This window comes from Drosophila mojavensis, unplaced genomic scaffold, assembly GCF_018153725.1.
Source record: "Drosophila mojavensis isolate 15081-1352.22 unplaced genomic scaffold, ASM1815372v1 contig_36, whole genome shotgun sequence".
Lineage (NCBI taxonomy): Eukaryota > Metazoa > Arthropoda > Insecta > Diptera > Drosophilidae > Drosophila > Drosophila mojavensis.
In genome coordinates, this window is record NW_025318858.1 from 12,996,277 (window position 1) to 13,023,539 (window position 27,263).

At 37.2% G+C, this 27,263-nt stretch overlaps 4 protein-coding genes and 1 pseudogene across 4 annotated transcripts in view; 2 read left to right on the plus strand and 3 right to left on the minus strand.

Moving 5' to 3' along the window:
• The window catches only part of LOC6576672, a 47,445-nt gene that overhangs the window by 9,894 nt on the left and 10,288 nt on the right, over window positions 1-27,263 (minus strand). The gene's annotated exons all lie outside the window — the stretch shown is intronic.
• On the plus strand, window positions 256-2,686 carry LOC6576673 (endothelin-converting enzyme 2). Its single transcript, XM_002002625.4, has one exon. The coding sequence runs from the start codon at window positions 559-561 to the stop codon at window positions 2,545-2,547; it is 1,989 nt and encodes a 662-aa protein (XP_002002661.1). The 5' UTR covers window positions 256-558; the 3' UTR covers window positions 2,548-2,686.
• On the minus strand, window positions 18,227-18,888 carry LOC26527870 (annotated as a pseudogene).
• On the minus strand, window positions 19,896-21,634 carry LOC6576674 (pickpocket protein 19). The gene is made up of 4 exons (XM_002002626.3): window positions 21,450-21,634; window positions 20,792-21,380; window positions 20,094-20,703; window positions 19,896-20,026 (listed from the first exon to the last, which is right to left on the minus strand). The coding sequence occupies exons 1-4, from the start codon at window positions 21,632-21,634 to the stop codon at window positions 19,896-19,898; spliced, it is 1,515 nt and encodes a 504-aa protein (XP_002002662.2).
• On the plus strand, window positions 22,309-26,253 carry LOC6576675 (pickpocket protein 19). Its single transcript, XM_002002627.1, has 5 exons — window positions 22,309-23,286; window positions 24,411-24,543; window positions 24,599-24,652; window positions 24,740-24,982; window positions 25,946-26,253. The coding sequence occupies exons 1-5, from the start codon at window positions 22,309-22,311 to the stop codon at window positions 26,251-26,253; spliced, it is 1,716 nt and encodes a 571-aa protein (XP_002002663.1).

Below are 27,263 nucleotides of genomic sequence, written 5' to 3' on the forward strand. Positions count from 1 at the left end.
ACATGCACATTTCTGACAGTGTATCATAGATAAGCTGCCGCACACTAACTAAAAGAAAAGACGTATTTAAAACGTTGATAAGCAAGTCAAGCAAAATCAAATAAAATTAAATAAATGTAAAAAGCGCGCTGCAAGAATTAAACACACATACATGAGCACATGAAAGTGTATGCATGTGTGCGTCTGTGTGTGTGTGTGTGTGATTTGAATGAATTAAAAACGAGTACATAAAAAATGGAAACGCGTGAAACGAGTTTTTAGTTGATTTTTAGCAAGCGGCGAACGCGCAACGAAACCTTCTGCAAAACAAATAACGCAAATTGTGAAATACAATCAATCGAGAGCTTAAGAAATATATTTTCGAAACAATTTGCTGACATGTGTGCGCCGAAAGGAAACCAAAAACAACAACAACTGCTACTACAACAATTGCTGCTCCGAAGTGCAGTGCATATCATACAGAACTAATACGAAGCTAGAAGATAAAGCTCAAGAAATTGATTACAACTGCTATTGAATTGAAAGTGTTACGAAATCGAGAAAGGAAACTCACACAAAATGCGACATCTGTGGGGCCTTTGCCTGCTGCTGCTGCTGCTGCTGGTTAGCCAAGGCCAAGATGTCAAGGCGCTGCCGACGGCCCACTTGAATCAAAGCTGTCGCATAACGGCGGCCGAGACGGCGACGGAGCCAGCCTGCAGCACTCAGCTCAATCTGCGGCACATTCAACTGCTTAAGCGGTACATGAGACCGGAGCTGGATGCGTGCCAGGACTTTTATGCGTATGCCTGCGGCAATTGGAGGTCGGTGCACAAGATGGGCGAGTCGGCGATGTCGCTGAGCGGCGCACGGATCGATCAGCGCTATGTGGAGCTGTTCGAGCGGCTGTTGCACGTGCCCCGATCCACGGAGCATTCGCTGCCCCTGTATGAGAAGCTGTTGCGCTACTATCACAGCTGCCGGGCGTTGGGCAAGCCGCGGCTACGTCGCTACCTGGAGCAGCTGCCCCACATTGGCGGCAATCACTGGGCCGATCTGCTGGCGGTGCTGGGGCGCTATGGCTACCACGAGCACTACGTGAAGATCGAGGTGAGCCAGCACAATGCCAGCCAGCACATGATCGTGGTGATGCCCCACAACTACTACCTCAATCTGAGTCTCAGCGGCAGCATCTACAACGCCCTGAGGCGGCACACGCACGGCCAGTTGCCCAGCCTGAAGCAGCTGAGTGAGCAGTTCAAGCAGCTCGAGCAGACGCTGCAAGAGATGGCCCAGCCGCCGAACGGCAGTAGCGACGAGGAAACGGTAAGCACCTACACGCTGGAGCAGCTGCAGCAGGAGCTGCCGGAATTGAATTGGACGCACGTATTGCACCTGCAGCTGGGCGCCATCTATCCGGGCAGCTATCAGCTGCTGGCCGACGATCTGCCGGCGCTGCGACAATTGATCAGCTATCTCAACCGGGCCGATGCACGGCTCCTGCAGCTGTATAGTTGGGCGCGCGTTCTGCAGCATCTGATGCAGCTGCCACACAATCCGCTCAGCAATCCCCAGCCCAGCTTCAGTGCAGGCTCAGCGATCAGCTGTGTCCAGCATATGCGCAAGACTCTCTACCTGGCCATGAATTTCGCCTACGAGCGGAACTACTACGGCAAGCAACGGCAGGCGGATGAGCATGTGATCTTCGGAGTCTTTGCGGAGCTGAAGCAACAGTTCGCCCAGCAGCTGCGCCTCAATGTGCTTGGCCTGAATGCAACGCTGCTGGACGCACTGCTGGACAAGGTGCAGGGCTTGCGGATCAATGTCGGCAATCTGCCGCGCAATGTGAGCGATCAGTTCTATGAGGAGTGCGTGCAGCACTGGCGAGTGGGCAACGATTTCTATGAGAATCACTTGAACAGTCTGCTGCACTACTACGATCATCTGGCCGAGCTGGAGCGCACAGAGGATGCGGCAATGCGACAGGTGTGGTTCAGCTTCAATCATCATGGACCCGAGCTGTTGGACAATATCGATGCCACGCCCTATTTCTATTGCCTGGGCAGCATTATAATAATGCCATACGCCTACATGCAGCTGCCACTATACGAGTCACAGTTCTGGCCAGCTCTGCTCTATGGTGATCTGGCCAATACTCTGGGCCACGAGATGCTCCACTCGATCGACACGTACTTTGTGGACTACGATGCCCAGGGCGTAATGCGCGACTACAGCGATCAGCTGGTGCTCAACAAGAACTACTTGAAGGCGGTGAATTGCCTCAATGACAGCGAGCAAGTGATGCTGAATGAACGAATTGCCGACATCAGCGGCACACGTCTCGCCCTCAACACGTACATGAAGGACCCGCTGGAGAGGCGCCACAATGGCCGCCTGTACTTTGTGCAATTCGCGCAATTCTTTTGCGGCGAGGAGGCGGACATCTATCACGATACGGGCAGCAAGCGCCTGAACTATGCCCTGGCCCAGATGCCCGAGTTCGCTGAGGTCTTCAACTGTGCCCCGGGCACGCCCATGAATCCTGTAAGCCGCTGCAGTTTCTGGTAGCGAACCGATTCGCTAAATAGTATAGAATATATTTAAAATAAAACACTTGGTTCTCTGCATGGCCTCGTAGCTGGTGTATAGCTTTAACTAGTTAAGCCAACAAGTATTGTAAATAAAAACAAAAAGTATGCTTAAGTAACTGCTGTCGCCTTGCGTTCTTTCAATCTATCATCTATCGTCTCACTTCCCATAGCTATCTATGCAAGCCTCGGCGTCACATCAATATGCAGCACGCATCTGGCCAAAGAAATCCTTGACAGCCTAGCAGCCAGGCACAAGGAGGCAAGGAAACAAGCAAAGGTAGTTTGCAGTCAGCGAGACAAGTTAATTTTCAATTACGTGCACAACGTGAAAGCGGGGAAAAGTCGAAAGCCAGCTGAATACTCAACTGCGCCTACAAGCGAGGGAGGCAGAAAAAACCAAAGAAAATTCTGCAGCTTGGCAACTAGTAAAACCTTAGACTATATGAACTTTGAAATGGGCTACGAATGATAATATTATTTGGATTATTATTTAAGCTATTGTGACTTGCAGTTATAAGAAATTTAGTTGTGATAACAATTTATTTCTTTAAATAATAACAGACTTACTTTAGAATACACTTTCTAATTGTTTCAGATCTTGGCTGATCAGGGGCGTAACGAGGTTGTCCATAATAGCGGCGTGATTCGTTTCGTGTATTTAGCATGCATGTCAATCATTTATGCTTTATTTTTAAGACCGATTGAGGAAGTTAGAAATTAAATTTAGATAAAATCAATCAATTAAAAAAAGGTCAACCAAAATTGTTGATTTGCCAATTCATTTAAAACAGATAGCACACTTCAAAAAGGGATGGGGTGGGGGGAGGGGATGTACTGCCCAACCAGGTTATATCAGTGTATAAAAAATACAAGATTTAAAAAAAAATTAAATTATAAATAAATATCTCTTCATTGATAAATAAATTTATTTAAATTTAAGAAAATCTAGGATATAGAACAATTTAAAGAATTTATATAAAATAAAGAACATATCTAAATACATATAAAATAAAATATAATAATAATACAATATTAATAATAATAATAATAATAATAATAATAATAATAATAATAAAATATAACATATATATATACTATAATATATACAACTATATATTTATATATATGCAAAATTTTGTAATATAAAGTGAATTGCAAAATTTAATCAGCTACGCATTATTTAAAACCAATTTAGAAATTTGAAACGTAAATGAAATGAGTTTACAAAAACAAATGAAATTGCCATTTAATTTAATTGCAAAATTAAAATGAAATCAATTTTGTATAGTTGTATAGGCAATGTCAGAGCCCAGCGACCTCAAACGCAACAACTTGCAGGGCAGATGAAAAACTACCAATGGGAAATATGAAATGCAGTGGCAGCATTAAGAATTTTCACATTGCCGTCGTCATGCATTGAAATCAGCAAAAGCCACTGGCACGGCAACAGCAGCAGGAGTAGCAGCAGCCGCAGGAGCAGCAGCGATGCTAAAACAGAGGCTGAGCAGATACAGCAACAGCAAATGTACATATACATGTGTATACATATTTCTGTATCAGCATGGCATACTCTCTCACACACACACATATGTACATTCACATATGCGCAATGTGCGTGTCTTGTTTGCCGGCACGCTTTTTATTTATTTGCTAATTAACGCGCTTCCTGCGCAGCAGCCGAAGCGACGCGACGCGACGACGACTTTTCAGTTGGCAACTTGTTGAAGGTCGCTGTGGCATGTACCTACATACATATGTACGTATGTATGTGCATGTATATTACTCATACCATACAATGGACCACCCCGTTACCCGGCAACCGCAATTGGCGCTCGCATTAATACTCTATTAACAAGATACCCCAAGCCAGAAGATTTGCACGTGCTCTGCATGTCGAGTACAGCAAAAGCGTTACCAAAAACCACTGGCCAATGAAAGCCAACTCTGTTTAGGACAGCTGCTGCCTTGATCGTTAATTAAGCTAGTGGTAGACCGCAAGCCACATGCTCTACAGCTAACCACAGATTGACAACTGACTCCATTAAAAATTTACAAAATTAATTGAGCAGTTGACGGTTTGCAGTCATATAAATTGACTGCAGAAATGAGAATTGATTTCTTAGAAATTTGCCTATATTGTTTTTTGATATCAATTGAATCAATTGAATTGAATACAATAAAAGAATAAATAAACATTTTTGTAAATGTTCTCAGAGCAGCATTAAAGCATAAATTCTAATTATCAAAATTACAATATTTATATACGAATTGTTTTACAAATTTTATGTTAGATATAAAGCTCAATCGAATTAAAATAAAATATACATGAAATGAAAATCTTATTGCAGTGCATATATAATAATATATCTATATATAATATACATATACATACATATAAAGAGCTGATTTGTCTAGTCTAAGAAACATTACATTACATTACTGATTTATAATTTTACGTTTAAATTTAAATAAAAATTGTGTTTTTTCCATAAGAATTTTTTTAATCATCAAAATAAATTTGGAAATAATCAAGAAAAAATAATAATTTAATGACATTTTACTGAAGCTGCAGCAAAAAACTTATAAAATATATTTATAAATGAACTAAGAAAATTAGAAATAAAATTGTATTAATGCGAAACTGACTTCTTAAATGTGGTTTATATATTTTTATAAATATATTACATATAAACTTTATTTTAATTTGAAAGTGGAATACAACAATAAATAGTTGTTGATAAGGTTCAACATAAAAACTTAAAATATTCGCCAGATCTCAAATTCGAATATTTAATTTTCATTTTAAATATGAAATTCATATTGAAAATATATATTGAAAATATAGATTTTTCGAATTAGAAACGTCTCAAATGAAAATCTTCAATTACTGCTAAATTGTAAACACTAATTGCACGGCTAATCACAGCAATTACAAATGAAGCAATATGCAACGATTTGGCAATTTGAGAGCATAGCCAAGATGATTATATAATTGATGTGCCCGGTAATAGGCGGTTTCGAATGGTTTATGCGCATTTATGCGACTGTCTCGTATTCTCTGGCCGTCTTGGCACTACAACACAATACATACATGCATACATTAATACACATACATATGTATGTATGTGTGCATGCTTGTTTCGCTCTAGGTATTTATAAATATGTATGTGCCTAGTCGGCAGTTTGTATGGTCGCCGGATCGAATACTTAGCTTGCTGAGTTTGCGGTTTCCTCGACTCGCCGCCAACTCGCGCGACCACACAAATTGATATTCAATGCGCGATTTGAGCGCTGCCCGCGGCGCGGGTTGGGTTGTGTTTCATACTTGTGTGTGTGTGTGTATGTGTTATCAGTGAGAAATTTCATTCATTCATGTAAGTCAAATTAGCTTGGCGGCTGCTCTGAATCGTTTAATAATTAAGTTTAATTTTAAACAGCTTAGAGCGCATTTCACGTGTTCACGAGTGACGCAATAAATGCTATGAATTGCGTTTAGCCAGCCGCACCCCTGCCAGAGCCACTGCAGCTGCTGACCTCACCAACTGGGCACCAGGTACTCAGCACTGGGCACTGGCCAATGAGAGCTGGGCACGCCGCCCGCTTGCCCGGTCATTCGGGCGATCCGGAAATTTGAACGTTACGGTTTTCCCCGTCACGTGTGGCGCTGTTGCCGTGCGGACCCAAATCGTTATATTCTGCCAGCGAGACACGTGCGCCACGATTGCCCGATTTCGCTGTATCCCAAATTTCATTTTATTCCGGTTTTATTTTACATATATATATATATATATATTTATTTTCATATATATATATTTTTTTTTTGCAATTTTATAATTTTATCAGCGAACTGTCAAAATATTGCTCGAGCAGAAATGGGCAAAAATTTTTATAAAGAGTTACAATAATTTAAGAGCGCATTTAATAATATTAATTATATTTTTTATTTTTATATGCATATATGCATTTATTAATAGTATTTATTATTTTATATTTCTTTATATGGTACACTTTATTTTTAATAAATTTACGGTATACATTATAGATTATATTATTATTATTATTTATTCATATAATAACATTAATTATACTTGTTATTTATATTTGTATTTATGTATATTCATCTTTAATTAATTTTCGATCATTTTATTAATATTATTATATTTATAAATACCGATTTCGGCTGCTTTCAAAACTTTTTTCATTTGCTCAATTTTTATAAATTTATTTGCGGCACACATACAAGCATGTATATAGGCATTTATGTATATAAATACTATAGACATAATTCACAATTTGTGCAATCGCAACGTTCAGTTCCATTAAGTGGGCACCGAGATAACCTAGTCTCATAATTTACCCACATGAAGTCAGCATTCTATTCTTTTCTTCCCCTTTCGCCCACAGGCATTTGTCGCAATGTTTCCAAATAAAATGCGCAAAAAGCTTTGGCAGTTGTGGCGATGGGCGATGACGAAATACCCTGTAGTGTGCGTATATATTAGCATAATGTATGTACCGCTATGGGAATCTAATTCGACTATAGTACTTTATTTATTAGAATTTAAAATAAATAAAAGATAGAGATTAGAATAAATACATACATAGAACTAAGACTTTAGTCAGTCCTGTAAGAATCGAATTCGACTAAATTTATGCATATATTACAGATTAAAATTAAGACTTAAGTTAATCTACTATATTCATATTTATTAGAAATTATTATGCATATATAAAAGATTCGAAATTAAAATAAAATCGAGATTAACTAAATCACTGGCATTTAATTATAAAAATTTTAATTGATTAATTGATAGACTCAAGCAAATTATAATATATAAGATTTAATATTCAAAATTAATATCAGCAATGAAAAGTATAAATAAATACATAAATAATGAACACTATACAATTTCAGCATACTTCGGCGTCTATAACATACCTATGCAATCAGTCAATCTACCCCATCTCAATCATTTGTACAGGGTATTACAGCAACAGTAGCAATCAGTGCAGAACTAACAGAATCTGCGGCTAAATTCGCACGTTCCAAGAGTCCGTGACATCGTTCGCTCTCCCCAGTATTATTTGGCACTGTTGTCCAGTGTGGCTCAACACTCAGATCCAGATATTCCAGATTCAGCTCCAGTTTGTATATATATGTTTTGGATACGCTCTTTTTTTGCTCTCGCTAAAAATGCCAAAAAGTCAACGGCGACACACACACACACACACAAACACAGAGCCATTTTTGTGGTTTGCCATGGTGTTTGTTAACGTTTGGATGTTTGCAGCGATTTAAAATGTTTTTACACTGTTGCTATTGTATTGTTGTTGTTTGGCTTTGTTGTCGTTGTTGTCATTGTTCTTCTTGTTGTTATTGTTGTTGTTGTTGATTTGTTTACCTAACTGCCAGCAGCTGTCGGAGCGATTGTCTGTTATTGTAAGCGGCTTCATTGTTATGCCTTTAAAAGAATGACCACATGAATGTACACATTTGTTCAGATTCGCATATGCAAACAGAAGCAAACCGACACACGTGCCAAATTTCACAGTCCACTTGAAAAGTTTATTTTGTAAATAAACAACAAGAGGCGAACCATTAAATTAGCCATGTCGACTATATGCACAAAAGTTCATCAAAATACACAGTAATTTTTATTTTTTTTTTTTTATTTCATTTTTTTTTTTATTTTTCAATATTCAACAGCAGAATGTGCTGTGGTCAAAACATTCTTGAATAGATAAGAAATATCACGTGACCAGACGAGTTTACGGTAAAGCTCAGTCGAATATATATTATATAAGTCTTCATGTGGGAGATTATAAGCTAGCTAAATAGCTAAACTAGACTAAAAGAAAAATAATATGTAAATACATAAATAACAAACACTTGGTAATTTTGCAATATTTAAATAAAGTGAAAGCATAATCTGTTTATACAAATGGAATATTTTATAAGCTGCTTACCATCGATTTATAACCCAAAATATTGACACTTCTGTGTAGATGACTGGGCATTACTTTGTAGAGTGAGTTTGTTTTGAAGTGGATTAACTTATGTAGCTTAATTCATATTTATATTCTAATGAAAAATGTGAAAAGCTGCCAAAAATATAAGAAGAGGTCTACATGGCGGAAATGTTCGTCGGTGAGCTTACAGTAGGTAAGCAATGGGGCAAAAGCAAAGCCGACTATATTTTATAACACAGCTCACTGCTCTACAAGAATAACACTGCACAGCTAAGGTCTATGGAAGGAATGCGCCTTAAACGATAATGCTGGGTAATACTGGTGCTAAGGTAAATGCCAGCCAAAAGAAAGAGAAGTCTTCCATTAGAAATAAGTTCTCCCCGTACAGCACAGACGCAATATAGAAGTGCATTCCATTACCATTCCTGAAAGTACGCTTTCGCAATTTACGGCGAAACAATTTGAGCAATATTAGAGTTTATTGAGGCGAATTTGTGATGTTTCATGGTAAATGAGATGAAACGAAATATTTTTAACGTCTGGGTCATCAACCAAATTTATTAGCCAGAACTAAAACTGCGAAGTCAAAGAAAATGACACTCATAAATATTATAAATATTGTATATAATAATTATTTTCAATATATGTATGTTTAATGAATTTTATGTATAATCATCTCAGATTTAGTGAACATTCCCCAGAGTACAAAATATAAAAAAAAAAAAAAAAAAAAAAAAATGCCAAAAGAGCTAACAAAAAACTTGTTAAATAAAATATAAAAAACTAAAAAAAAAAAAATATTTATGAAATCAAGCAGCTCGATGCCTGTCAGATGCAACCTTATTAAATTTACATAAAATTCTAAAATTGACTGAGATCTGCCTGAAGAATATCTCTTATGTCTAAACGTTTCCCAAGTGCAGCATCCCAAATGGCTTTTATTTTATGACTTATCTATATATGAATGCTATACACTGATTCTCATAGTCCGTTAACAGTTGATCTACCGACAAGAGAAAATAATATTTAGCTGACATTTCGCATGACAGTTGTTTAAAACCTCTTGTGACACAAGTTGAAAATCCCTTTGACAACTATATACACATATATGTTTGTATATAGAAACCAGCAGCTGTGGCCGGCCGACTGCAGACAGCGCTTATAGCAAACAGGCAATCAAGCAAACAAACACACAAACAAAAATATGCTCAAATGCTGGCAAATATTTGGCCAATTCAAAAATATTTGCAACAATTTATTGAAGAATACTGCACTCAAGCGGCAGGCAAGCGAAAGTTAGTTAGTGGATGGCTCTTCCTATAAGCAATTTCTATGTAAGTGTGTGTGTGTAGCAATTGCAATTAAATACGTTAAAGCAGCAGGAAGGGCATTTAATGTTGACGTTTATATGCACTGGTCAGTGGATTAATAATGTTGCCAAAATCAATGTGTGCGAATGACTCTGCGTATGTTTGTGTGTGTGTGTGAGTTCACATAATTGCAGCATATGAACAAATAGCGGCCACACGCAATGCTTAACGAGCATTTGAAGTCCGAAACGTGCTTGAGAGCAGCAGCTGCAGCGCTTGTTGTCATCTTTAATTGCAATTTGCAGGCTGCGCCAAAAAGTAGGCAACAATTTCGTATTGTTATAGCGCGCTTAACACATTTTCAGTGCCGCCCAAAAAATATCAGGCCAGACAATTTTAATTAGTTTCGCCAATGCACTATGGGTCAAAAGCCCGATTTTTTGGAAAAAAGTCTTATTTTCAAGTTTAAAAAATTTACAAAATTTTAATGCCAATCCATTAAGAATACCCTATATGTAAATGTTACATACTCAGAATTTTAACAGAGGCGCGATCTGCTAACTAAACTGCTGTTAAACAGAGCTGTTATGCATGACACGCACATTATCATTTTGTAAAAAACTTTCTATGAATTTCAATCGCCAATTGAAATCAAAATAATGACAATTAATTTAAAATTTTTGGTGGAAAATACGGAATTGGGCTTGTTTTTTATGTTTACGTGTTTGTGTTGTCCAAAATCTGTATGTGATGTGAAGTTTTAAGTAAGTCAAAAAACTGTCTTTGACATCATTAAAAAAAAAATTTTTTGTCTTTGATAAGAGAAAACTTGCGTTTGTAGCACTTTGTAGCAATGAAACTACGCTCATTTTATAGAGTATTCAATTCTGAACTAACACCTATAAGTTCAACATGCACTTTTGCGCACTTTTTACGCAATTTAATTTTTCAGCAACTAACCTCGTCGCAGACGAGGAAGAGGAAAAAGGCATTTCCGAAAGGCAGGACTTTTAAAATTTTGAGGTGTATGGCATGCTAGCTTCAGATAATGAAGAATACGATGATTAACAATAAAAGATATATATTTTAATGTTATTTGTGCTTAAAATCATAAAATATAACCTTTTATTCCTTGAAAAAAATTTTTGTCAACTTCTACATACAAAAACTATATGATATAGTTAACCGATTTTGATAATTTTTTTACAGGATCTTTAAAACATGAAAACACATCTAATATGTGAATTTGGTGTAAATATCTTAAAAAGCAAAAAAGTTATGACAGCTAATAATATGAAAGAGAGGCGGTACCACACCCATTTTTTCACCAAAAACGAGTGATGCGAACGAAAGTCAAATGCAAAAAAACCAATTTAATTATCTTGACTAGTTCAAAAGTTATTAATTAATTCCAAAAAAACGGGCTTTTGACCCATAGTGCAATGCCTCCTGCCCAACGAATTGAAAATCTGACAGCGCAGCGCCAAGTCACGCAGACATTGCTGTGATGATGATGATGATGATGATGATGATGATGGTGATGGTGATGATGACGATGAGATGAAGTGATGTCGCCATCAGCTGATTTTAAAGCCAGGTTAACAGGCAACAACACAACGGACGTCTGCTCATTTTGGCAAACATATGAGATGTGACGTCGCGACACCGACGTCGCCGTTGATTATTGTCAAACATTGACCGTCGAAAGGAACTAACAACATATGTACATATATGGCATAGCATGTTGTTATTGTTTTTGGCCATTTGTGCTGTCGCTGTCATTCTGATTTTCAATAACAACGACTACTCAGTGGAAGTCAACATTAAGAAAATCAAATAGAAAACCCGAGAAACTATAAAAGGCGAGCCAACTCGATGCTCAAATACTGTATATTATTATTTATTTTAAAATGTATGCGAAATTTTTAATGGCGAGGTCATACAAATTCAATTTAGTATAGTTTTTATAATGAATTTCTTTTTAATTCGTTAGCTTTAGTCAATTTATTTTAGCTTTTATACTTAATTTATTTTTCATTTATTTATTTTACTTCTGGGTTATTTACTTAAAGTCAGAGAATTCATTTTTAGTTTGAAAATCTAATACTATCAATGAGAATACAAATTCTTTATAGCTCATGCATAAAAATTAATAAACAGGACAAAATTAGATTTTTGTAGGCAAAATTAAAAAAATATCTAGTAATATGCAAATAAACGAATTCAGAAATAGAAATGTACAAATTATCTATAATACTTAGGCTCAAGTTATGCTGAAAAGTATATTTTTGAGTTTCCTTGCAATTAATTTAGATGTGTCTACATAAAATATATATAAAATAAATTACATGCGGTCAGCTTTAGCTAATGCCAGACACAGACGAAAATACCCAACTGCTATAGAGTGTAAACTGGGACTCTGGCAGACAAGATGGTCAGGACATTTCCACTACGGCTCGTAAAGTCAAACGATGCGAAGAAGCTGCTCGACATGCACACAAGCACACACACTAACACATTGACACCTACACATGTGGCTTTATGTGACAGTTAGTAAAGAAGGCATTCGCCAACAGCCAAGAGCCAACAGCTAACAGCTAACAGCTGTCCCGATGCCCCTTTGCAACCAACTGGGCGCTATCTACAAAATTTTTATCGCCAAAGCTCTCACTGCGGCTTTTATTTGTCAAACAAAGTATTTTTATTGGCTTTTTAGCAGCTCTACCGCCTGACAGTGGAACGACGAAGACATGGTACGAGCATGTGAACGAGAGGGACAGACGGGGAGAGAGAGTGAGAGAGCACGCGTGGTCGTTGAGCTTGGCGCGTGTTTGTTGTCTGCTAAATACTCGACACTTGGTATGTGATTGAAATAATGCCAGGCGATAATCCGTGTCTTATTAAAACAGCTCCGGCAAGCGTGTCAGCGAGCTCGGATTTGGGTCTGGCAGGTGCGCCCCGCCAGCATATGTTGCAGCTCCCATACTCAACCGATATACATATGTATGTATGTATTTTGCAAACACATCGACGGCTGAGTAGACCCAAATTGACCCAAAAAAAAAGTAAAATAAATAAATACCAAAAAATAAACCCAAATGAAAATCAGTTGGCCTGACATTTTGACACCTCGGATCTCTTGCGTTTTTTTCTTTTTGCATCATATTAATTGAACTGACTTATTCTGATGTATATTAAACGATTTAAGATCAACATAACGTATGCTACTTAGACTATCAAATACTCTATCGATTCTTAAACTATATATGCATAAATTCCAAATGAAATTTAGTGATAATGAAAATTGAAAATTAAATGGTAATCTGTACTTTAAAAGAATTTTACTTGAATGATATTTGTCTCATATCTCCATTAATTTTAAAATATTTTATTTGAAGAATTTAAATTAAAAATGTTGAATATTTGAACTTGTATATAAATTTTCTATTTCCGAACGTTTTCAATATATTTTTTTATATGAAAATTTAGCAATATAAATTGTAAAAAGTTCTTTTCTTAATACTTCCAATTCATATAAATTCCTAAATTAATAATTTTACCTTCATATATTTGCTGTTGTTTGCCTATGCTTAAAACTTAAAAAAAAAGGATTAAAAAAAAAAAATATATATATATATATATATATATATATATATATATATATATTTAGATATATATTTATATTTAGAAAAAAATAAAATTATATTATATGATTTAAAAATCTTTGAGTTGCAATATTTACAAAAATAATTTAACAAATCTAATAAACAGTCTAATATGCTCGCTTCTTATACGTTGCCAATACTTTTGCTCATTGTAAGATTTAGGAGACTTAAGTATTGATAAGGGTCGCCAAACAAGCCTATTAAACTATCAAACGCACCTATCAGCTGACTCGCAGCTGACCTTTAAATATACATGGGAAAATGTTAATAAGCCAGGAAGTTATCTAGCAAATCCCATCATGGCTTTCCGCCCTTAGAAGCAACCACCACAAATCGCCAAAAAAAAAAAAAGTAATGCTAAGGCCTCAAAGGAGCATCATTAACGAATGTACAAAGCTGTTGCTGCTGATGGGGCTGCTGCTGTTGGTGGTAGATCTCATGTAAAATGCATAATGAAAACTTGCGTACTCAAAGCGAATCGTTGTCAAGTTTAGACGAACTTTCGTTATGCCCACAAAATGTTGGCTGCGCTGTGAAACATTACAAAGAAATCGTTGGGAAGCCAGCGTTATTGTGTGGCTGGAGAAAGCTCTGACAATGTTTGATATTAAAATGCGTTAACACACTGAAAGGCGCATTCGATAAAATCGCGTTTTACGCGCAAGAGTCGCCGAAGCAAACGCGGAAATCCAATCAGCTCTATTGGCGCAGCCAACAACAACAAGGAGGAGGATCTGTGGGTGTAACACTCGAAAATTAGGTAAATTACCGCATGTGTCGGTTACCGGCTACGGGCACACACACACACACGCACAGAGCCACAGTGTGCACCACGAAATTCTTGCTTGCTTTTTTAGTGTGTGTGTGTGTGTGTGTGTGTGTGTGTGTGTGGGCGTGGGCGTGAGTGTGTGCCAAAAACAATGCCGGCTAAACCACGACAGGCCGCAAATTTAGATGGCGCCGACAACCCGACAATGGCAGCAAGCAAGAAGTGAGGGATGAGGGAAGAGGGATGGGGGATGCGGAGTGGGGGTGCTCCCCGTATAAGGTGGCCCATTTTGGCCCAGTGCAAACAAATATCGCGGGCATTGCATTAAAATTTCGATTATCCAAAGCAAAATGGCAGCACAATTTAATGACTGATTTGTGTATTGTTTGCGCTGCTGTCAGTGCCAAATGGAATGCTTTAAATTTGCTCACATTTCCTGCTCAACAGCTAAGGCAACAGCAACAACCACAAAAAATGTGGGCGTCAAGTTTACTTTTCATTTCGGGTTTGCCTTGTTTATTATATACATACACATATACATATATATATATATATATATATATATATATATATATATATATATATATATTTAATATGCCAGCGGCTATAAACTTAATTTGCTGATTACAAAGTAACCTCATCGTTATAATTTATGTACCTAGGTGATAAGGGGCAAATGGGACACTTGACCAACTCTTAGCTTTCACGTAATGCTTTACCTTTAAATAAAATTGAGTAGAATTTTGCATATACTACAGAAAATGGGGCTCCCAGCACAAAGCTTGTATCAACATAAATATAATATTGAAAATTAATTATAATAAATAATATTTATTACAGACAGACTCATGCTTTTTTTTTTTTAAGGTATTTTAGTAATATGTTATTCATTATTTTTTATATATACTTATACTTATATTATTATGCAATAATACGAATTCATGAATTATTTTCTAAATTTAAATTTTCACATTATTTTTATTTTTATCCACAGGCGAACTTCTCGAAGCAGTCGAAATAGCCAGCTTACCTGAGACCAGCGGTAATATAATAAAAATCACAATGTCCAAAGAAAAAGAAAAATAACTCGAAAAACTGAAAACTGACTAAGAGATACTTAATGACTACAAAGAATAATAGAAAATGGCAAAAAAAAAAAAATAAATAAATAAATAAAATAAAAGCATATTAAAATAAAAAATAATAAATGATAGGCTTCAGAATTTTGTAGAGCTTAAGTATAAGGAAGAAATGAAAAGAAATTTAAGGAACCACTTTTTATTCCTTCATTTATAGCAGTCCTGACTGATCCATGGGTATTCATAATCAATATAACTTTTATATTAAATCCGTTTAAAAAATACTTTGTATATACCACCTTAAACAAGATAACCTATATAGACACTTGAACATATTAAAGGGTATCAAGCAAACTGGGCAAGCCACATTTCACGCCCCTACTCAGATGACTCTGCGCCATTTTCCTTGGCTCGCGGGCATATGGCGGCAAAGGACAAGAGAGACAACTAATTACCCCGAAACGGGTCGTCTGTTTAGTTATTGTGAAGTCATGAGAGCATTTCACACACATGGGTCAACAGAAAAAAAATTAATATATATATATTATATACTATATATGAATATAAAAGCAAAAATAACCATGCGGCACACATGGATAGACGTTATGCATTTTAAAGTACCAAATTAGCGAGAAACCAAATATGATATACGAGGGTGTGTAAAATGTTCTACTGTATGCGTTTGTATGCAAGCAATTTAGCGTGTATGCATAACACTATTCCATACTATACTATAGTTTACTATACTTTAACTCCCGCTCCATTACACTTTTCAATTAAAAAGCCAAAGCAATTTTGAAAAAATCGCACGCGTCACTTGTATTCTTGTGCTTTAAATGAGGGTATATGAAAACGCAGGGTTCTTTAGGCCAAAGACATGCTGTTCGTTTCAAAATAATTATTATTTTTAATTTTAATATTATTTCTTATATATTATTTAATTTTTTTTTTTGACTGATTTTAAAATTTTAGATTTTTGTTTAGCAATTTTTTAATTTTTATTTTTTTAAATTTTTTTTACTTAAGATAAAACGATAAACATACGAAATTTGAATATTAGGTTTAAAAATTCAATTCTACAATATTTTTTGTAGTTTTGTTTTTAAATACATTATTGTTATTAATCAAAAGTTTTCTTACCCAAGCATTTTTGTTAAAATAAAATAAAAAATATATATAAAAAATATATTTTATATTTGGTGTAGTTTTCTCAAATTCATTTGTATTTTCAAAGATTTCTTAGTTTATTACTTATATATTTTTCGTATAAGCCGTTGCTTTTCTTGAACCAAATATTATAAAATACATAACATAAAGTTAAGAGTCGGAGAATTTTTATATTTACGTTGCTTTTTAAATATTTATATGCTACAACTTGTTAAGTGTATGTAGGATTCGATGTTTCGATATTAGTTTTAACTTTCTGCTTTGCCATTTATTTATTTACGCTAGCTCCCTGGCGACCCTTGGCTTCACCTGAACCTGTCCATTATCCCAGCTGGCGGTGCCTTTTTTTTGTATTTTAGATAAAAACGTAGCACTCGCCAACAGCAACAACAACAACGAGAATTACAAAAAAAAAAAAAAGTGAACAGCAACAACTGGCACTAAACTGCTAAAAAATGCAAGCGCAAATATTTGTTTCTTGCTTTGTTTGTTTGCTTGTTTGTAAAACTAATGAAATTTTTGCAATATTAGCCAACCGGCTGCTCACCCGCAAAAATACAACAAAAAACTAAAGAAAGCTTGACCCCGCAAAGACAACAAAAGCAAAACAAAAAAATTAAAAGAAAATACAACAAAAGGCGGCAAAAAATTAACGCCACCTTTGACAAAAAAAAAAAAAAAAACGAAAACTGAAAAGGAATCTATATGTATATACAAAGAAATATGTATGTATGTACACATAAATGTATATACGTGAGCAACAAAGGCAGAAGAAGCCAAAAGACAAAGCCAGCGGCCGCACTCACAGCTCCAGTCAGAGATTATTATGTCAAGTCACGTTTATGAGCGTAATTTCGACAAGGCGCACGGCCACAGAGCAGCTGTAGCTGCATGGTAGATGTCTGTCTGTCTGTATATGTGTGTATGTGTGTATGTATATATTCATGTATAGAACAACTGAAGCCCCCAAGACCCACGTAACGGTGTCCGGATGCTGCTTATTAGGACGACATTGCAGCAGTTAAGTCACAGCCCGCGGCCAGTCAATAAACCGTTAAAAAACAACTTAAACGAGAGTTGAGGATATCTATATTTGGGCAGGCTTTCTTAATCTACTACAAAATATATAGCATATGCCATGTACAAGTAAGTATATAAATATATATCTATATATATTTATATATGAATGTATATACTTTATGTATTTATAAGTAAATAGTATAAACTATTATATTCTGACAACTATTTGAGCCATTAGACAATAGGTTTAATCTTTTTACACTTTGTTTATAATAACCATAATAAGGTGAAATTCTTAATAAAATTAGTTAATAAGTAAATAGAAATAGTATAATATATACATATAAGAAAAAAATTCAATAAAATAAAATATAATATATTTATTTATAAAAAAAAAGAACATTTGATTTTAAGATTTACTGGATCATTATTGAGTGGAACATTCAGCTGCGGTAACTACAATCAACTGGGATCACAATAAGAACAGTTTGCAGATACATCTAACTTTTAGCTCCTCTACAGCTGAATAAATTAGAAAATATTCTTCATTGAATTTTTAATTATTTTATTTGATTAATTCCGAGCTCAAAGCGATCTTGATTGCAACATTTCCACCTGATTTAATTATTTATTTTCATAGGAATTAAAAGTCATCGTTGTAAAAAAAAGTAAACTGTTTTAAATTTGCCTTCAAATTACATATATCGGAATATATGTATATCTTTAATATATTACTGTTACAATTCAAAACATTTCTTGGTCAACGACATTAGTTGCTTTGATCTGGAATGCTCTGTATATTTCTGGTGTAGTTTTGCGGACTAGTACCTCATATTTGGTCAGCTGTCTTAGCGGCAAATTCTCATACTTTATACTGCACTTCTTTTGGTCCAGATACAGGGTGCCAATGAAAATTCCACCATCAGTTCGGCCACGGCAGATGTAGACGCGCTCGTTTGTAACACTTGTGCCCACAGACACAGCATTCCTCTCCAAGAATCCATCGAAGCTGCGCACCCAGTCATAGCTGACCGTCTCATTGGACACCAACAGCTCGTATGAGGTGGCCTGATTTGCAACTGATTCGGTATTATATGTAGCGTATCCAGTTTCGGCCCTAACACGCGCTGGCAGCACTGAGCTCGAGTAAACCACTCGTCCCACGAAGTTCTCATAGCCGTATGAATCTTAGCCACCCAGGACGGCGTTTTCCGGGAAAGGCTTCGACTTGTCGGATAGGACCCACTTATCCGTGTAGTCGTAGATTCCGCACTGAATTAAGCCCACCAACTGGGCAACAATTAGCGCACAAGCAATAAGTTTCTTCGAAGAATGCATAGTAAATACTGATTCATAACAGATCGAAGACTGTTGGCCAGGGTGTACCTTACGGGTGTCTTATATATCTGCTGCTAATCAGTTCTCACTTATATCAGGTGCTATAAATTGTTTAGAATTGGGGATTACTTTTTGGAAGTAACCAATGATAAGGTGAAAGGTACTTTTTTATTCAGAGTACTTTAAGTCTTTTGGACTAATAAATAATAAAAACTATATTTACTACATAGTCAAAGACTTTTCCACGGAAGACAGAAAGAATATTAAAAAAAAAAAAATATATATATATATATATATGGAAATTTAAGTATTATTATTCTTATAAAAACCATTCTGTGGATCTGAAAAAGAATTATTTTTTATTTATTTGGGACGCCATACTCGTCAAGCGGACAGTAGAGAAACCAAGTTTTTAAATTGAACTGCTTAAGTTAGGGCTATGTTTTTTGATTTTGCTATAATCAAATACAAATATAATGACTATGTTCTATGACTATGTTCTATGACTATGTTCTATATTTATGTTCTACATTCTATTCTACATTTGCGATTTCTATATTTCACATTCGGCATTCTATGATGCCCCAATAGACTCTATGTCAGAGGATTCTATTTTTTTCCTTGTCCTTATTTCGATGTTTCATATTCCAGATTCCTACGAAATACTAAGCTTTTCGAAGCACTGCTTGCAACGTGAACTGCTTGCACGTGCTTTAAACTTTCACTTTACATCCTTGAATGAAAGCTTTGGCCGAAAGCTTTAGCAATAGTCCGCTCGAGCTCACATATAAAATATATAAGGACTTACAGCAAATATAAATTTTGCCCCAGAGAATGATGTGAAAGAACAAAAGACATTTGGCAGCAAATGCTTTGCATATGTCAAGCCAAGTCCAGAGCTCTACAGTATGCACCAGACCATGAACTACTTGCAATAAACAGAAATGAAATGCATAGCATACACAAGAGGATAGCACCGGCTCTTATTTCGTATTTATTAAACAATCTTAACCAATGCGCCTTGATTCATAGTGCGTCCAGAAAAAACGTGGCACATCGAACAGCCCAAAAAAGCAAAGCTCAAGCAGACTAATAATCGAACAGCCTAAACAAAGTTGAAAAATAGCACCGAAAGAAACTGAAAGTAAAGGCTATTGAAAAATATATACATATATCATAATAATTTTAGTTTAGGGTTCGTTTACCAATCAAATCGATCCAGCTATATATGAGGCTAGTTTTGTAGACCAGAATAACTCCCTTGTCATAATAGAAAGTGACGAAAATCGAACGATTTTTCGATTCTAAATAGGAATTATGGCTGCCATTGTCCGCTTTCCATGGCAGAAAAACACTTTGGCGCATATCGGTTAGCAGCGTCAGAGACTTGCAGTTGTATAGGCAATCGCAGATGAGTCCAGCTTCTTTTTGGGCCACAAAGGACTTTTCGCCGGGCTGCTCGAAGTTCTGCAGTAGATGATTGTGTGCCGCTAGGCAGGGCAGATCCTTCAGCTTGCAGGCAACATGATTCGAGGGCGGATAGAACAGATCCAGTGTGCAATTGCAATAGCTCAGCATGTAGTGCTGCTGGCACTCGGCCTGGCAATTCTCCAGCATATACTTAAAGCCCAACAGTGTGAGAAACTGTTTGCTATCCTGTTCGTAGTCCATCAGGCACTCCCGTTGATTGCTGTCCAGTGAATATGTGCCGCTATCGTAGAAATGGTAGACAGCACTGAGGCCGATGTTGAGGTCCGCATGAGGGGGCACATTCCTGGGAAAGCCGGTCCAAACACCTGGTTCCACAACATCCAGCTAAGCGAATATAGGATAGGATTTGTTATGGATATTAGATCTGGTTCAAGGCGTTAAAAGTTGTCGAGGTGCTCTCGGCTATACGCACCACAAAACCCTTCGACTCTCTATTGGCCGGCGCATGCCTGTCCGCATTCAGCATCACACGAAAACTTATGCCCGTCCCCAAGCCCGTCTCTGCGCTCGGTCGCTTCTCCAGCTCGTTGAACGCGAAGCAGGGACCTTGGGGCAGCCGTCGTGGCCGAAAGAGCTCGCAGCAATTCTGAGCCATCGTATGCCAGCTGCACTCTCTGAACATTTCATCACAGCGCCAAGCCATCTCAATCACGATCTGTGTGAAGTTTAGATGATTGAGCGTTTCTAGGGGCTCTTCCCGCAGACTCTCAAAGACATCCAGATGCGATGTCGTGACGGCATCAAATGCCGTTAGCGCTCTCTCCACCAAAGGCAGCTCTGCATCGCTGATGTTATAGCGTTCTCTGATCTCCGGCAAACGGGACCAGTTCAAGTGATTCTTGTTGCACACCAGAATCGCTGGGAAGGCAATGTTCACAATGGGCCAATGCGAATCATCGACGATCGTATGAAACTGTTTGCGCTGATGTCGCTCTGCCAGCAGATACGTAACATAGATGAGCACGATTAGGGCACAAAGCAGCGCCAGGCTCCACAGCAAACTGAGCACCAGAACAGAGCAGTTGTTGTTGTTGTTGCATGAGAGAATTTGCCTAGTTCAATACACTCACCGCATGCGCCGTCGCATCGTGGGCCAAAAGAGCTGATAGAAGCCATGTATATGCGAGCCAATCGAATAACGTCTGATTAGGTCTATCCATTCCGGCTCACAGTTCGACTTCCGCTGCTGTTGCTGCTTCCAGGCAGCTATCCGCGTTCGATTCCGCTTCACTTTTCTCACTTGGTTGATGAACATGTTGTGAGTTTGGAATGTCAGTAGGTCAAGTCTTTTATATCGTAGTTTTCGCTCATTTCCAACTAAAGCTGATTACTCTTCCCTCACGAGCAAGGGCCTAACAGCAGTGATATAGTGTTGGAATAACCAGCTTGAGCTGGCTTAATCATGCTAGAGTTGACTTTCAGATTTCAATTTGTTAAGTGAAATGAAATGAAATTCATTTATTACCACTCATGAATCCTTGTTATATAAATTCTTTAAATTTTTTCTCAGCTTACATATCCTTTTTGCCGGAAAGAGCATACGTAAATCATTCTTATTTAGTTAAACAAATCTTTCGTTTATCTCTGTTTGCAAATCATTTGGCATTGATTGCAATCGATTCGGTTGACAAAAAGTTTGTCCAATTAGCTGGACATTTTGACCTATAGACATGCACATACATATGTATTTATGTGAGTATTGACGTGTATAGAAAATACATTGATGCAAATCATGTCAGGTCACTTGGGACCTTAGGGCGGCAATCGCTTTGTCTGACTTGACCCTGGTGGAGAGCACGTTTAATAGGCGTTTAACACGTTAGTGGACACGACATTGCCAAGTATCTAATTATCCCAAAGACCATTCCTGCACGCAGAGCTATAAAAGACTGGAAATGCGCTTGCAACTGATTCAGTTGTTAACCAGCCATGACATTGGCATATTTACCGCCGGCGCGTTCATTGCAAGTGCAGCCGCGCTCTTTGCCGCCCGCCCGCAATGCAGTGCTCCGTCAGCTGGGCCAGGCCGCCTGGCAGCTGGCCATGCGCTTTGGCAAGCGCACCACGATCCATGGACTGGACAAGCTGCTGGCAGCACAGGCCAGCCGCTCCGAACGCTTCGTCTGGCTGTGCACATTCATTTCGGCATTTCTGGGCGCCGTCTATGTGTGCCTGATACTGTCGCAGCGCTACAACGATGGCAACTTTCAAACTGTTGTGGATAGCACGCGTTATCCGGTCTATCGTATTGCATTTCCGGTCATCACCATATGCAATCACAATCGCCTGAATTGGCAGCGTTTGCCCCTGGCCAAGCAGCGTTTTATGGCCAATGTCAGCGATGTGGCGCAGCTGAAGCTGTTTGAGCGCATCGTCAGTAGCTTTGATGCCATGTCCTTTGGCCACTTTGAGTCCTTTGAGCAGCTACGCAACGAGCCAACGCATCAGCTGAGCCACATCAACTTCAGCCACGTCGTCGACTTCATGACCTGGAAGTGCGATGAATTATTGACCGACTGCAAGTGGCGGAAATTCCCGCACGATTGCTGTGAGATCTTCTCCAAGCGACGCAGCAAGAACGGCCTCTGCTGGGCCTTCAATTCACTGGAAACCGTTGAGGGCAAACGCATGCAACTGCTGGATCCCTTGTGGCCCTGGCGCACCGGTTCCGCCGGACCCATGAGCGCCCTCTTTGTGCGTGTGCTCATACAGCCGGACAAGCACTGGCCGGGCCGTGTTAATGAAAAGGCCATCGATGTCATGGTCACGGAACCCTATGTCTGGCACAAGGATCCATTTCGTATACCCGCCGACACGGAAACCACGCTCGAAATCGAGCCGACAATTTACTTTTACGACAACGAAACACGTTCCGTCAGCTCTGATCAGCGCCAATGTGTGTTTGATGTTAGTTTTCAATGTTTCCTGTTGCCATTTCCTGTTGTTCATTTTATTTCACACACTGTTGCAGGAAATTCGATATGAAAATGAATTTTTAATAGAGATGAAGGTCTCTCTATTTCTCTTATATACTAGAATATCAAATTATCATTCATTTAGATTGTAGTACGACTAGTCAACTAACTAATTTTGTGTAGGCAATTTTAACATGTGGATTTTATTTGAAGCACTGTTGCACAGAATAGTTGAAAGAAAATATGAAAGTGAAGTATATACAAAATATTACATGGAAATATCTATGTAGGACTGGTAATAGGTAAAATGTTGATGTCACTGAGGCTCATATAATGATACATGTGTAATGATAGTTCATTGGAAATAATGTTCACAATGAACTGTAGATCTGACTGACAGGGCAAGTGATTATTATGTAAGTAACAAAGGTCGTTTAAGTTGGGAGTGTTCGGCTGAGTAAGTGAATTTCTTATGCTCTCTTTATACGGAATTAGGGAATATGTTAACGGTTAAATGTTTATGTAAATAGATTGGGATTAATTGTTTTGGTTGGTTGATTTGTTCGGAATTTTATGTTTTATGTTTTATATTTACTCATAATGTCATTATTCCTGACTGATGTAAAATCATATGATTTTTACTTATTCATTCACTTATAGACTCATTTTATGAGATACAAAGCAGCTGTTTATGATTTCTGTAATATTCATATAATTATAATAATGAGATGAGGGTTTGTTAGTTTTTCATGTTCATTTCTAGCTGTTTTATTCACCTAGAATTAGGTTTACTGTAACCAAAATTTTCTTTGAATTTATATAATTTGTTGTCCACTCAAGCCAAATGTATTCTCAAATCGTAGATATTCTCACATTGAGAGAGTCTTTTTTGAAAATTCAAACTGATTCAGAAAACATTCTTTCTATTTTAACATTTAGTCAAATGGAATCAAATAATTTCCCATCCTACACACTTTAACAACACTCCACATTTTCGTTCTTTGTGGAATGAAAACCAACTTATCAAACTTATTATCACATATATATTTTACATATATTAATAAAATTTATTTTTTTTTTTTCATTGACCCTTTAAATTTTGCATTTTTATTGCAGAACGAGCGCAATAGCCGCGACTTCAAGTCACTGCTGGGCTACATTTACATGATTGAGAATTGCCAATCGGAGTGCCATCAGGAGTACTTGGTGCGCTACTGCAATTGCACAATGGACTTGCTTTTTCCGCCGGGTAAGCACGTTCGACTTGACCGACAGTCACACTTGAAATTGTGGTCCATTTGCAGGGCAGTATCGCTCCTGTCGCGCCCAGGATTTTAATTGCCTGGCGGAGCACAATGGTGCGTAGCAAACATGCCAAACTTTTACTCTGCCAAGGGTCACTTCTAATTTCATACACACACAAACACACACACACTCATATATAGATAGGCTACTCTATTCGTATCAGCCGGGCGAGGAGCGTTTCGTGCGCAGCAATTATGAGGGCATGGTCTGCAAATGCTTTCGCAACTGTTACTCGCTGAACTACATCAACGATGTGCGTCCGTCTTTTCTGCCGCCGGAAGTGCTTGGCAATTCATCATATGTGGACTTGGATGTGCACTTCCGCTTCGAGACCATGATGGTCTACCGCACCAGTTTGGTATTTGGCTGGGTCGACTTAATGGGTTAGTAAATGTCACAGAATCACAATCACAAGCAGACGCAAAAAGCGAAACAAATCGAAATCGAAATGACTGAGTGACCCATTGGACATTTTTTATATCTTTGATTTGGTTCCTTTTTTATGAATAGCAGTTTCTATTTTCTAATGAACTTAATTATATATCCAGCAATGACTAATAGTTTTTATTTTCTAATGAATTTTTTCATCTACTCAATGAGTAATGGCTTCACATTTTTTTTAATAAATTTAGTTATTTATCAATAAAAATTAGTTTAACGCATCGACATACAAATATTTATTTATAGCATTTTTTTTTATTTAATAGAAAACAAAATTTTTTTTATACTTATTTTAATGTTCATCTTAAATTAACTAAAGATAGCAAGTTAAATTGAGCTTAAGAGAAAATTGATATTAATTTAAAAAATTCAAAATAGTATAATAAGAACAAAGAAAATATTATAAAAACAAATAATTAAAAAAATTAATAAAGATGAAAATGATTATTATATATAATATAACTTTTATTATATAATAATTATTTTGATGCTAAAATAAAATTAACTAAAGTTATTAATATTATTTTATTTTCTTTTATTTTTTTATTTGATAAATAAATAAAGTCATAAAAATCTTCATATATATATCATTTAATTTATATTGCATATTACACATAATTTTTTATTTTTTATTATAGTATCCCTAAATTTATATATTAAATATTTGCAAATGATATAAGATATAAGCTAACAATTTAAAGCAATATTTATTTGCTTAAAAGCATTTGAAAAAATCATTGCCAACAGTTTCCAATTAATTCAAGTCAAATACGAGTCGAGTTAAATTATTTAAATAAACCAATCAATTATAAATTTGTCAGCAATATATACATAGTACATCAAATTCATTATTTGACATTGACATTGCCTCAATCAATACATCTCTTATTCTATTTCAATTTCAGTTAGCTTTGGAGGCATTGCCGGCCTCTTTCTGGGCTGTTCGCTCATTAGCGGCATGGAGCTGGTCTATTTTCTGTGCATTGAGGTGCCCGCCTTTGGCATTCGGGAACTGCGTCAGCGTTTGCTTGCCAAACGACGCATGGATACGGCCGCAGCCACGCCCACAATAAATTTGCGACAAAATATGCCCAGTCAGCTGGAGCAGTACATAATGCAGCTGAAAGTGGAGCAGGCGGCACAGAAGCCAACATCTCAATTTCAGAAGTGGCAGCGTCAAACGTTTACCCATAAACATGTTATTAGCAAATGAATAATGTACACAAATAAAATATATGCTTGCGCTTTAACTGATGCGAACTCGAGGTCGGCCCAAGTGACTGCAAGCCACAGTCACTGCCACAGCTGGGAAACCAACAAACAAATTGTGCTCATTTTTCAGGCTCGCTGTGCGCTCGCATAGACACGACCTGGCTGAGTAGGTCTTGCAGTTGCCCCAAGGGATGGGATGGGATGGGATGGCTTGAGGAGTTTGGGCTCAGGATCGGTTGTACGTTGTAGCCGCACGTTGACAGCTTCATTGCCAGACATTGTTAATCAAAATTGAGGTTAAGTCGTGCTCCCAAGCGGTGCGCCGAGGCAACTTTTGCAGTTTATTGAGACATTTACTTGACTTGCCGAGAGTCAGGCTGGAGGTCCCAGAACCTCTTTGCAATTAAGCATAGTTTGTTTGTTTGTGTGGCTGTTGCTATTGCTGTTGCTATTGTCTGCGGCAGTTGCGGTAGGTCAGGCAGCCATGAGGGCCAGTCTCTGCGGGTCGTTGCGATTGGGCTTGACTTTAAGCAAACATTATTTAGTCTTTTTTCTACGTCAACGAGGGCGTATGTGTAATTTTATTTATACAACGCATGCAGCCACCCACACTTTAAAGGCATTTCCACATAAACTACCCCACGTGAATTGTGAATTGTGCGGCCACAAAATAAAAGTCACAGCAGGCAATCATTTTTCATTTGAATGTCGCGACACGAATATTATATACTACGCAGCAGGCATGTCGACGAGTGGGAGCGGTAAGTGAACTGTTTGAGCCATAATTCGAGTCGCAGAATAAGAAGAAACATTCAATATGTTCAGAACGGGTCTAAATGCGCTTTAGTCAAAGGCCATGTATTGTAGGGCCTCTGTCTTTGGCTTTATATAGTCAATAAATGTACTTAATTATGTATTTTTATACTCATTCATTTAACATAGAGATATTGAAAAAGTTTTTTTTTTTTTTTAATTTGTTAAAAAAAATTAAGGCATTTAAAAAACATATTT

Excerpts from the sequence above, each read along its gene's own strand:
- LOC6576673 (XM_002002625.4), top strand. The coding sequence starts at position 559 with ATGCGACATCTGTGGGGCCTTTGCCTGCTGCTGCTGCTGCTGCTGGTT.
- LOC6576674 (XM_002002626.3), bottom strand. The coding sequence starts at position 21,634 with ATGTTCATCAACCAAGTGAGAAAAGTGAAGCGGAATCGAACGCGGATA. Across the intron at positions 21,381-21,449 it reads ACGATGCGACGGCGCATGCG|TTTGCTGTGGAGCCTGGCGC; the intron begins GTGAGTGTATTG and ends TCTGGTGCTCAG. Across the intron at positions 20,027-20,093 it reads TAGCTGGATCGATTTGATTG|TTTCTTTCGGTGCTATTTTT; the intron begins GTAAACGAACCC and ends CTTTACTTTCAG.
- LOC6576675 (XM_002002627.1), top strand. The coding sequence starts at position 22,309 with ATGACATTGGCATATTTACCGCCGGCGCGTTCATTGCAAGTGCAGCCG. Across the intron at positions 23,287-24,410 it reads AGCGCCAATGTGTGTTTGAT|AACGAGCGCAATAGCCGCGA; the intron begins GTTAGTTTTCAA and ends TTTTTATTGCAG. Across the intron at positions 24,983-25,945 it reads TGGCTGGGTCGACTTAATGG|TTAGCTTTGGAGGCATTGCC; the intron begins GTTAGTAAATGT and ends TTTCAATTTCAG.